This window comes from Struthio camelus, chromosome 11, assembly GCF_040807025.1.
Source record: "Struthio camelus isolate bStrCam1 chromosome 11, bStrCam1.hap1, whole genome shotgun sequence".
Classification (NCBI taxonomy): Eukaryota; Metazoa; Chordata; class Aves; order Struthioniformes; family Struthionidae; genus Struthio; species Struthio camelus.
The window spans coordinates 27,434,370-27,447,669 of NC_090952.1; the positions used below are offsets into that span (position 1 = coordinate 27,434,370).

Consider the following 13,300-nt stretch of genomic DNA (forward strand, 5'->3'; position numbering starts at 1 on the left):
TGAGAATGAAATTGACCACTCTGATATTTGATCTTGGTCATCTAGGCAGTCTTCATGCTTTCAAAAGGATGTTAAGTCATCACTTCTGTTGGGTTTTAAATCTTCTCTTCTGGCTAAGAAGCTTGAAAATGTTTCCAAGCAAAAAAAAAGAAATCTCTGTTGAAATAAAATCCTATCCCCAGCAACATCTTATACCCAGATATGAAATGACCTCCAAATAAACTATCAGTGTAGCAATGCCTTTTCAAGAACGATGTCTAATATTTGTTTCATTTGTTCATTTGTTTCATTCAGGAAATTTTGCTGAGTATGCAAGAACTCTTCAAGGATTCACTTGTATTTATCCAACTACCACGTATTTTGAATGAATGAAAGGGAGACTTGGGAGTGTGGATATCATGTTGTGGTGTGCTTTATTTCCCTTGAAGAGTTTTATCTGTTAACTTGTTGAGGCGTTGAGTCCCATGTTCGCTTTCCGGCGGAGGTGACTGATACCTTTGAGTGCAGCAATGTGTTTTGCTGCCCCTTTGTCAGTATTTTCAACAAGTGAAGCTATGCTCTCTAACAATGAATTTTTAGCAAAATCTATCCGTGTACAGTGGGATCTTCCTCTTTGTCATTAGTATTTTTTCCACTTTCAGCCATCTGAACCCAGCTGTACAGCAAGATGTTACGTTTTCAGAGTCAGATGAAACTGCCCAAGATATATTAAAATGGTTTCATTTATGCTAGTACTTCCATTTTTTCTGACCATATGGAGCTTCCTACAAAAACGTGAAATTGTATTCATTGTTTTTTGAAATTGTCACTAACCATATAAAAACACTTATTTAATAGTATTCAAAGTGTAAGTTCTTCATCTGGAAAATTCAGAGTTGCAACACTAAGTAAAATACAGCCATGTGTGTTTATATAGGTGTGGATACTATCTGTGTAATTAGGAAACAGATCCAGGATCCTAAACAAGCACGTAGAGTTTGATGCATTGCACTTGATTACTTATTTTTATGTGACAGTAATAGGATGTTTACAAATTACAACAATGGAAGCAAGCACCATTCAGCATAAAATGCAGCAGGCGTTTTATTATCTAAAGGTTTAAGTTGGATGTATTCTCAGGGTGTATTTGTGATTTAGTTTGGATCAGGGGAGCGCGCGTTGGAAGCGAGTCTTCCACTTGTTTCCGCCTAATGCACCTGTGCCTTGCAGAGTGCTCTCAGTGCCTCCAGACTGGATTCCTTTCAGATGACACTGAACCGGAGGAAGCATTTCAGGACGACGTGTAGCACGGTCCCCACCGCGTTGCTGCATGGGACTCCCATCCGCGGGACCTGGCCGGAGTTACTCCGCAGCTAGCTCTCCCACCCTGCAGCAGGGCAGTGTGGATGCGGGTTTCGGCACCAGCCGCTCTGCTCCGCAGATCTGTGCTTACTGCACTACGCTGCTTGCTAGCACAGACAAAGCCTCAGAGGACTGTGGTGTGGTAGTGGAGGAGACCAGGACAGAAACTTTAATGTTTATTTAAAGTTGCAGGTGGTATTGGGACTTGTTTCAGAACATGCTTTTCCACAGCTGGTTAATTTAGTTAGTTAAAGAGTTGAATGCATATTTAGTTGCTCTCTGGCGCAGGGTTTTTCCCTTCATGTTAGTTGCTAATTTCTATCTTCTTTGAGGTTCTTAGATGGGGGCGGGGGGAAGACTATGTGTGCACATGTGCGCACACACACATCTGTGTAAAAGTTAAGTATTCTCAGTCTGCTTGTGTATACCAAATTCCTATTAAGGAAATAATTTCTCTTCAGATTTAGCTATAAACCTCTGAGAATAGGAGAGTTGTAGTGGAAGAAACTACTGTCTTAATTTTACCATAGTGCCTGCTGATGTAGCAATACAAGTATTTTTAAGTGGAATAGTTATATACAATCTGATGAGTACGCTTTCCTGGCAGCAGTTCTTCAAAATCTGGCAAATGGATGGAAGATTATTTTATTCAAGGAACAAACAACATGCTAAGATAGGTATATTTAAGACAAACCTGATACAAATTTAAACTTTGGAGGTTGTGTCTAGCCCTTGCACTTGTGCAGTGGTATTTGGTCTCTTAAAATACTGTTACTGGAGCAGACCTGGAAAATAACTGGTGTGCAGAAGGGGCTTGTTTCTTTGGCAGTGTTGAGTATTTCATAGTCCTGAGTTTTGTGGCTTTGTGATTGTATCAGTTATTTTGAGATTGCCTCTGCAAATGAGAGAGAATATATTTTTAAGGACAGATACTACCAGTTTCTTTACCTTGTTAATACCAGAAGGAATTCTTCTAAAATTTATTACAGACCCTTTCTGAACAGAATGAGTTATGACTAGAGGAAATGGTAACAGTCAGGCTGGGGTGTTTCTCCCACTAATCTGGTGAAGACGCGGTCCTACAAGTGCAGAATTAATGAGAAATTTTCCTTCTGCAGCCTCTACTGCACCACTGTTGTTCCCATATTGATTATATGAGGGTGAATGAGAATTTAGCAGTTGTGTATAGACTAACTCAATTCATGCACAATTTGGGTTTTTCTTTGTCTATTTTTGTTATTTTTTTATAAATGTAATGAATTGGAATATCCTAAATGCAGTTTCGTCTTCCGCCTGGGTTATAGGAGGTAACGGGAAGGGAGAAGGAAATGTCAGCATTTCCTGCATCCTGTTATCTTGTGCTTTTTATGGATGCTGAATTAACTGTACACTGAAAATTCTTTAACGGTTGGATTGTATTTAGACTTGCTGTAATTATAGATTGTGCACTGGAAGCGTAGGAATTATACAGTGCTTTTTCCCTTTACCGGTCTCCGTGATGCTCAGTTAAACATGGTTTTCAGAGTTCTCTACTCTGTTTCTCTTGTATTGCCCTAAGCTTTGTTTTCAGTGTGTCAGACTATTGTATTAATAACGTGTTGCAGTGTTGGAGAAATTGCAGTATTTTTTTTTTTAAATCACCTTATGGACTGAAATGTACATGTGTATGTGAATTATCTGTCCTAAAACTTAAGTTCTGGAGTATCAGCAATTTAGAAATTGTAACTAAATTTAAAAAGGAAGTGCTGTGTAAGTGTAAACCATGTTACTATGTAATCGCATAACCTCTAAGGCGAATCTTTGATATTTATCAGTATATCACTCATGGAATATTGAGTTTAACGTGCATGTTATGTATTTCAGGAACATATATTTGGAAGAAGAGCGTGTATTGCTTAAATGGGGTACTTAAAATGAAAAGTAGGAGAATATCTTAAACTCCATGAGTGTATTCCATTATAAAGAACTCAAATATAGGACCAGTGATTCCCCTCTGTACTTTTAAAATTATCAGTTTGCACATGTTTTAAAATGCTCAATGAAGCTGTAAGTGGATGTTTTGCAGTAACTTTTGTCTCCAGTTGAAGTCATTTTATTTGAAAATCTTTGGGGGAGAGCTGTGGAATGTTGAAATCTGATGATACTTTGTGATTAGTTTTCAAATATTTCTGAACTGCTGTCATTAAATGATTTGATTAATATCATAATGAACATATTTTACTTTCTTTTGTGGAGAAGAAAAAAAAAAACACCGATGTCCTGAAGGAAGTGGTGTGTTTTTCTTCTGAAATAACAGTACTAAGTTTGGAGGAAAAAAAAAGATAATTATTTTTGGGGGGAGACTTAAGTCTAATATTGGCCCTCTCTTTTTGTTTTAGCAGGCAGTTAATGTGAGCAATTGTCAATGAATGATTTCCAGACATGATGGCCGACCAGCCGCCTCCATTAGAAGCTACCCCTCTGTTGAATGAAGTGCCACTTCTACCTCATATGGTTAATGGGGACAGCATACAACAGGCAAGTGTGTCTGTTCAGCTTTCTTAGCAGCCGTGTCATGCTGTGGCTGCAATGGTAGTAGGGAGATCGATGTTCAAGTGCAAGGTAGAAAAAGGAATAAACAGCAAAACTGCCTTGCAACTTTTTGGATAGCAAATAGCAATGGCAGTGCCAATGTTAAGAGGAAGAAAATCATTAAACATTAATGTAGTAGAAATGTGAAAAGATAAATGCAAATTAAAAGGTAGGTTTGCGATACAAATTTAAGTGCTTTAAAATTAACCTACAAAATTCAAGAGTAGAAGAAAAATTGTAATATATGGGTTTAATATTTAATAAAGCACTAAGGTTTGAAATCTCTGTTTAAAGCTCATATAAAATAATCGGCAAAGTCTGGAAAGTGACTGCAGGACTCTGAACTGAAAAGTATGTAGGAGGGAGATGCAGACCTCTGGTTTCCTGATATTAAATATCTTCATTAATAATTACAGTGCACTGATGAAACTTGAGTATATTCAGTTGACACGTTAGAATTTTATTGGACACAACCATTCAAAAGTACCTATGATTAGAAATGCAGGCGAAAGTGAAGGTAAAGCAATTTGAGTGAAGTACAAGATATTACACAGGTGTTCAAACTAGAAATGAATTTACTGTTTGGCAGTAAAAGATGACTGCCTGGTCATCTTTCTGTAGGATGATTGCCTGCAAATGCTGAGGAATCTTCATATAGCTGGGTCGTAGACTTCTAATGTGCATTCGGAAGTACTACCAACATCTTGATGTTTTAACATTGGATCGTAATTAGGAAGCATCTTCCTCCGCCTAAGCTGTTGCAAACTTTACTGGTCAGATGGGAAAGAAAAGTTTCTTTTAAAAAGAGCGAAATATCTCTTTGTTGTCAGGAATAACAAAAGAAAACATAAATTTGAAGGCTTTGCATGCCTAGGGTTAAATGATCATTTTGTTGAAGCAAGTAATAAAACTGCCCGTTACTTTAATCTGGTGAGTATATGACTTCAAGAAAGTAAGTATTTGACAATAATTTCATTAGGAGTTAACGGGTTAATCTAAAAGGGAAAGTTACATAAAAGTTTCCAGAACGTAAGAGCTGTCATGTGGAATAATTGTAAAGGATAACAGTGAAAACTGTGGCATACTTGAACGTACAATGGGCAAACAGGGTACCACAAAATAATTCTGAATTCTTGAAGGTCTGGTAAACCGTAAATGTGAGAAAGTCTTACATTAAATTTCCTTTCCTTTGTAACTGTTACACTAGGGGAAAGAGAAGAGGTCTGTGTTGTTTTGATTGTAGTATACTTCTTTGTAAAAAGGATAGGTTTTTATTTTTTTATTTTTTATTTTTTGAAAGAGGAATGAGTGTATTCAACTCCCCCCCCCCCCCCCCCCAAACTTTGGAGATACAAATACAATGACTGTGTTCTGTAATAAGCAAAACTAAAGAGCATCTAAGCTAGTTCTGGAGTTCTGGCATTGGTAACGTGAAATTTTAGACACTGACCAGCCGTGAGGCTATACAGTAGCTAGTGTTTCACGTTACAGAAGGAGAGTAGATCAGGTAGATATAACTGGAGACCAGCTCCATAGCTATGTATTTGGGTAGATCCGTAGGTATAATACTAGTGTGTGTTGAATGACCCAAAGAAGGTGACAGTCATGGAAATTTTCAGAACCTAGTGGAGAATGTTTGCAGTCATGGTGGGCTAAAAAGGATGAATTGGATCTTGGACGTGCGCAGAAGGAAAATGGCGTTTGAAGGAGTAGACTTGACTGGTAGTCTCCAAGACTTATAATTGAGTTGTTTTGGAAATAATGAATACATCTGTCTAGTGAAAATTGGTTCACCTGTCTTTGCCTGGGGGATGGGGGGTTCATGTTAATGTCCCAACGTTTCTCATTCACCTCCATATGTGAACAGTCATGTCACATTGCCATCCTTTGGTTGCATAACAAATATACCTGCCACTTTTTGTTTGTTGCGCTTCCTCTAGAGAGGAGAGGCTTTTATTAGCCACGGAGTCTCTCATTTGGAAGTTTACTTTTAAACAGAGTGTTAACTTAGAAGCTTTATTAGTGCAGGTATTTTTTAATTATTTTCCTGCCAGTGCTATAAAGGGCAGGCTAATTATAAAGTATTGTATAATAATTGTGTTTTCAGAAATAAAACTCGTGCTGTTTGCCAAGTCACTTCAAACTGTCAGATGCAGCATCCAGTTGATTAGCTTGATTTCACATGAAGTTTAGGTAGGTTGGAAGTTTTCTGGAAGCTTCTCATTCCAAAAAAATCTCGAGCATTGGAAATAGTGCAAATAATGGTTAAAAGCAAAACAATGACCAGTGCTTTGAAACAGCTTCCAAACTGTGCTGATCCCACTCATTCTGAAATGTTATGCAAGACTCCTGACGATGTTGATGTTGTTGTAAATCCTAGCACTGGTCTGTCTTCTAACTTGGCTTAGGTTGACTCATTAGAAACACTCAAGCTTCCTGGAAATTTTCCTTGATGGAAGGTAGATGGAACTGCATCTGCTTCGTTAATTACAGTGAGTCATTTCTCTAAGACATTGCCCCATGCATTCCTGAAATTCCAGTCTCCAAACTGCTCTACAGTGGTGTGATTACACCACTTAGGATCCTTTTAGCTGGGCTCAGTTAATAGTTTCCAGAAATGTTTGTGAGAACTTTAGTCAATTGGAACCTATTTCTAAGATCTAGCATGTAGTGCTTCAAAGATTGAATTTCAAAAAGGATTCCTTTCCTGCCTATGAGTTTTTCTAGCCCTTGGAGAGTCAGACTCACCATGAGGTTTAATATCTGCCTGTGGAGTCCTGTCTCCTTGTGGTGTGTCTGCCCTCAGCAGCTGTTCTTCTCAGCAGACGTCATCTTTCCACATTCTTCTCAGCCCGTGATTTTCTGTTCTGTATTTCTTAAAACAAGTAACGTTGCTTTTCTCTCTTTACTCCTTAAGTTTGGTAGAGGTAAAGTTATAAATTTGCTCATATACCAAAAGGACAGATCTGCTGAGATTTCAGTGTTTTAATCATGCCATCTTAAAAGTGCTATCTTGTCTTCTATCCTCCTCATGGAACCATAGTAAATACTACTGACTGACTGGCAGGCTTTTTTCCTGAGATATTCAGTGTTTTATTTATGCCCAGAACCAATTCCTGTAACTTGGGTTAAAATTGTTTCCTATACTGTGAAGTCATTGGCATAGGGTCTGTCTTCCTTTTATGCTTCTATATCCTCTGTTATAAATTGAAAGACTAGCATTATAGCAGTATACAGAAGCTGTAAAATTGATGTTAACTAGTGGGCGTTTAACAGCCTGCTCCTTGGAGTCTTGTTTCGCAGAGAACAGTTTAAACGTAACGGGTCTCTGCAAAAGCCTCCGGTTCTGTGCAAACAAAGAGCACTTCTCAGGCATGCTGTTCGGTGCAAGCAAGGGTATCTATGTGCAATGTATAGTTTAATGATTTCTACTTTAACTAAGCAGATCAGTAGTTTTCACAGTAATTCAGAACTTTGTATGCAAAAAATGCTTTTTTCTGTAGTGTCAGGAGTTTTTTTTGTTTTTCATGACTGGTTTTACGACTGTATGATATTTGAATTTTTATAGTGGCGTTTCTCCTTTACATGCTACCAGTCGCTGTGGTGGAATTTTAATTGTGTAGCTTTTTGTTCTTAAATGGCCCAAATCCCCATTGTACTAAACGATTAGACCTATGTCTATCTGATATAGTAGAATCTGACTGTGAAGTTTTTGTAGTAGAGTTGCTAATATGTTACAGTAAAAGTGAAGCACATGTTATGAACAGGGTGGAGCGAGAACAGATTTTGGCAGATATTTGTGAAAGTGAATATGATCACGTTCAAACTGATCTGGCAGACCTCACTGTTTGTTGTATGGCTGTAAGTACAAGGTCACACAAACACATGAGAAAATGCACTGCCCTTTCAGGAGCTGTTGAGTAGAGATGCTAGATACCTGCTTTACCACCTCTTTCAGCATCTAAAGGACTGCATACTCCTGTTAAGCTTAATTTATATCATCAGAGAATATATTGTCAATTAGTACCAACATGCTTTCAGTGAAAAAAACATGGCTGAGTTTTGGGCAAACCATCTTTTTATATTGTATGTGTATGTATGTGTATATATATATATACATGCATATAAATGCGCATATATAGTATGCGTGTTTGTGTATATACGCTTTTTTTTTGTGAGATTCCTGACTTTGTCAGTTTAGCCTCAAAACTGAAATGATCTCGTAGAGAAAGCTTGGGAAGCAAGACAAATCTTAGGTAATTTAGTGTTTCAGTAAAAGAAGCAGCAGCAGAATGAAAAATATTGAAAATAGAACAGCTAACTATTTTGAGTATATCAAGGGAAGCGCTGTTGGTAGTAATCAGAAAAAAATACTAAAAATACAAAATTAAAAAATTTACATCAAAGCCTGAGGGAAGTTTGTGCTACCTGTCAATGTTTCTAAACTTGCCCTTTTTATACTAAGAATGTCAAGATCTATATTGCTTGAGTGGAATGTATAAGTATGAAGGAAAGGTTTTTCTCAAGTAATCTCTAAAATTTAAAAGGAAAAAACTTTTTTGTTTTGTTTTTTACAGGTTATTCTTGTGCAGGTAAACCCAGGTGAAACCTTTACAATTACAACTGAAGATGGACATGTTCAATGTATTCAAGGTAAAAGAAAGACTGAAGTACTGAATCTAAGTATTTTGGCTTATTCTGCAGATGTCACAGAATGACGATCAGCAGTTGTTTCTATAATGCCAAATGTGTTTTTAGAACTTCTGCAATGCAATAAATTAGATCTTTTAGCTTGTACTTTAAACACAAATAAGACAGCACTGGGAAGTTTCCCAGCTTCCTTCCCTCTCTGCAGACTTTACTGCTGATCTATAAAAGGCTGGCATCTCAGCCGTTTTAGTAAATAATGATTTGTGTGTAACTGTTATCTCCAAGTTGTAATGCATGAACTTATGTGCGATTTAATCCCCACTACCCTGAACAACTTTAATAGACGTGGCGTGACCCCACCTTAATGTAAGATAGTGGCACTAGCAATCTGATCATTTCGAGGGAAGCGTTAATACCCCCTGTGGGTGGCTACAAACTACTTTTTAGCTTGTGGGTGACAGAACTGCAAATTTAAGATGGGTTTTAAAATATCTCCTCTAAGTCAGGTTGAATTTATCAGTACTTCCATTTTTGGACTATTTTTCACCATTTCAAATGATATTATATAAAATGTGTCCATTCTACTTTCATGAAATCTCAGAGGAATACTTATTTCAGCTTGGTGTGAAAAATAATACGTTCTTATTAAAACAAAACAGTAGCTCAGTTGTCAGCATTACTATATTGCAAATGTTGTTGCTACAAACTTTTAACTCTGTCACTATATAAGAACTAAAATTTATCTCTGCTAGTTTGTACAGTTAAAGAAGTGTTGGCTGTATAAGTGTGGAGGTTGGGATGTATCTAATCTGTCCTTTTTGTAAAATAAGCATGTAGAGCCACGCTTTTATTCAGCAATATTATCTAAAATTTCTGTGTGCCTCTTGAAAGTTATTAAATTATATTTAATGGGTGTTTTGAATGTGAAAATGCGTTACCCTTGGTGACATAAATTGCATTATTTTTCTTGATGAAAACTTGATACAGTCGCTTTATTTTTTTAAACTTGCATTCTTGATTATATAAGTTTCTTTCCTAACTGGCTTTTTGCTAGATAGTTTGAGCCTTGCTTCTAAAGCTGCTTGTCTAAAAGTAGATCTGTAAATACGGATTTGGATGTCGATGCTGATTTTTCATCTATATACCCGTTTTCATAAACTGAACTACCATATGTGAAAGAAGTTGCCTCTAAAATTTGTAGAAGCCTTGTGTGATGGAAAAGTAGTACCTCCTTACTTTTTAGGTCCAGCACATGTTCCTATGATGTCACCAAATGGTTCTATGCCTCCCATATTCGTGCCTCCCGGTTATGTATCTCAGGTAAATGTTAATGTATTCTTAAATTTAAATGTGCTTGTCATTGTGGCTGTTTTTTTAACAGTGCAGGTATTGATTATTTTATCTGTAACTGCCATTAAAAGGAGGTCTTAATTTGTTCCATTGAACTTGTCAAATATTTAGCATATTTTATTGCGGACTTTGTTACCTTGTTACTTAATAAAACTTGATCAGGATTTTTTTTTTCATTTGGTACTACTAAGCCATAAAAGATTGTTTTTAATAAGACAATAGATGGCTCCGAGTTGGCTCTCTGAGCTACGTTAGCGCTTCTTGAATTTTTTTTATTTTTTTTTTTCCTCCTGCAGCTCTATTTCCAAAGTGAAAGTAGGTGCTATAAGCAGTCATAGTTGACTGTAGGCTGTGAAGTACCCGACGACTGGGGAGCGCGGGTTGTGCTTAGCTCGGCTGGAAACAGTCTGATGTGAACACAGCTAGTGGATAGTGTGCACGCTGTGGATATGAGACTCATGTCTCCTATTCTGAGCTTATATGGCCCATATGCCACGATCATTCCCTCTTTCGTGCATCAGTTCTTCTCCCTGCCCAGGACAGCATAAGATATTTCTCTTAACGTCTTCTCATAATTCAGGGTTGTTTTTTATTGTTGTATAACACTATTTATCAAAGGTTTTCAATGCCCGTTTCTTTAGCAACTCTGGTCTCCCTAATATTCAGCAGAAGACTCAACTATTATAGCAGAAGTGTCAATGCTAGTGATTTATGTCTACGAAAATAGCAAGACTCTGGGCTCCTTTCCTAGCTTTACTTTTCCATTCTCACTCGTTTTCCACTCTTCTACGTGCTCCTTAAGTCCTGGCGGCTCAGACCTGCGTGGTATTTGAAGTATTATCAGAGATGTTTGAAGTTACAAGTTTGATTTACTTCTTAATTTAACACATTTTAAAAAGAAAATAATTTAAAAACCCCAACACATTTAAATGGGATAGGCTAGAGATCCCCTTCCCGCAGTGATGTTCAAAAGAAGAGAGTTTTCTGAGTAGGCTTGACCACTCTGTAACCGTACGTTCTCGAGTTCCCCAGGCCGTTGTCTTTTTGCATGCAGCTGTCTCTGCAGTTTTTGCTTCTGCTATTATAAGTAGATAGTTTCATGCAGACCCTGAAGAAAGATCCCCCAGATAATTTATGCATCAATATGAAATTGAGTCTTCAGTGCGAACGATATGTAAAGCACTGGCAAATGCTGAAGCGCACAAACTGAAAAATACTTCCGCTCTGTGTTTGCTGTCGCATGAAGACTCATTTTTTGTTTTTTGTTTTTTGTTTTTTTTCCCCCTTGGCCCATATGGCAGGGACAAACAAGCTTGAAACCAGGTTTACAACAGAGCTGGAGTGGAACAAAGTGTTTGAGTTGTGGATAACGGAGACGTAGCAGTTTCAGACTGTAAAATCATATCAAAGTCTTATTATATAAATGTGACCCTTTTACCAGAAATTATGCCCTATTTTCTAGCTTTTTTAATATGTAAACAAAATTGAGTTGCTATAGCCATCAAAATTTCGCATGATTTTTTCACTTTTATACTTGTGCTATATTTAATATATTAATGACTATTATATAATATAGTTAATTTATATATTAAAAAATATGTTATAATACCGTGTAATGTAATATAGTTCAAGTTGTATATTTAGTTCAGTTGAGGAACTAAAAAGCCCCCAAAATTGCTTCTAGGACAAATTGTATTCAGTGTAACAGAAACTTAGTCTTATGTGATTTCTTTGTAATTTTTTTTCTTCTATTTGAAGTCTATTAAAAATTACTAATAATACAGCTGACTTTCAGGTCATATCACAGCTGAACTTTGTCACAGCACTTTGTGAGTGGACTCGTTCTGTTTCCCTTCAGAAGAATATTTTCTGGTTGACTTGCTTTATCTTTTGCCGAGGAGTTTTTCAGAATGTGCTTTTGGCATAAGTAGTATTTCAACATCCGTAATTCCTTCTTGGCCAACTAGGAAATGCTACAGTGATTTCTTATAGCCAAACTAAACATGCTCTAAGAGAGGCTCTTGAAGGAACTCGCAGGATAAGACACATGGTCAGCTTTTGTATAAGTGCTTTCTTTAAATGACTGAAAATGCAAGCTTTTTATATTTATAGTAACAGATGACTATGTACATAACCTTAAATCATTTTAAAAAGTTTTTATTTTGTATTTTTTTTTTTTAAAGATTGCATCAGAAAAAAAAAATTTTGCATCTCCGTTTTGGTTACCAGTGTGCATCGCGAGTGGGCCCCTCCACTTGCATCCGCGGACAGTGTTTTGTGCTGACTGCGTTATCCGTCTGTGTGTTGATACTAAAACACTGGAAAGCCTTGCCTCGTTGCATTTGTGATTTAAATTTTTAAATGCAATTCAGAGGATGTGGCAGATATAGAAGGAAGGAAGCACAAAGCTGAGGACTAGTTTTAAACCAGCTTAAGAAGAAGGCCTGTCTTTGTGGGACTTGATTGTTTTTGAAGTGTCTTTCCTTTTAATATTGAACGTTTTTCTGTCATTGCTCTTTTTGTTTCCCCGTGAGGTTGCTCCTACCTGATGTGATTTTTGAGGGGGGGTGAGAATAGGAGGAGTTGATTTGTTGTCTGCCTCAAATGGAATGTAATACAATCTCGTTTGCTTCTGAGTCAAACTTCTCACTAGATACAGTCTGAAGTCCGTCAGTGCACTTCTGTACTGCGGTAAAAGTAACGAACCTGAGTACGACCAAGGTGGTTTCTCTGATGGTCAACTCAGAGGCCTTTGGACCAGGCGGAACTCTAGGTGCTCGAAACCTAATCCCTCAGATAAGGAGAACAGGCTGTAACCACAGACTGAACTTACCTGCTTCCAGGTGATAAAGAATTGGTGCAGATGTTTTGTATCTGTTAAGTTATGTACCCTCCTTGTAGAAAACACCCTGCAGGCTTCAGCCTCTCCTTCTCTCTTCCAAATGTATTAAAGATGAGACTAAACTGGACGTTGTTTTATTTTGGTGAAATCATTGTTTAAAATCTCTTTGTGAAGCCCACTCCGTTGTTATTTCTTTACCTCCTCTTCTGAAACCTGTCTTCTGTCCCAAGTCCTTTCTCAGTTGAAGATTTTGATGCGTGTTATTGTGTAACACCTTAACGTAGGTAAAGTCTACTGTAGAAAAGGTGTTACGATGAGCCATTAATATATTCTAAGCTGGTGGAATTAGAATCTGGAAGGAGCCTATGTATTGCCAGCTTAGGGCAAGAAGTGTGCGTCACTGTCTCCTCTGCGGGGTAGGACATTAGCATCTTTTTTTTATCCTAGAGTTCAGACACACAAACAGGTTTCTTTTCTGAATTCTTTTAGCCCGTGGCAAACATGAAGTATTTTGGCATTTGAGTTAGCTTAGATCAAAGTGCGTGA

General features: G+C 37.3%; 1 protein-coding gene across 10 annotated transcripts in view; it reads left to right on the forward strand.

Moving 5' to 3' along the window:
- The window catches only part of LOC104152333 (fibronectin type-III domain-containing protein 3a-like), a 55,898-nt gene that overhangs the window by 17,496 nt on the left and 25,102 nt on the right, over positions 1-13,300 (forward strand). For 6 of the 10 annotated variants that reach the window (XM_068956644.1, XM_068956646.1, XM_068956645.1 and 3 more), the window contains 3 exons: positions 3,720-3,858; positions 8,490-8,565; positions 9,806-9,882. In XM_068956644.1, the coding sequence (XP_068812745.1) occupies positions 3,763-3,858; positions 8,490-8,565; positions 9,806-9,882 (249 nt within the window). In that variant the 5' untranslated portion in view covers positions 3,720-3,762. Of the gene's footprint in view, positions 1-3,719; positions 3,859-6,325; positions 6,405-8,489; positions 8,566-9,805; positions 9,883-13,300 lie in introns of those variants that run through there. The other 4 variants (XM_068956649.1, XM_068956642.1, XM_068956650.1 and 1 more) reach the window with 2 other exon arrangements.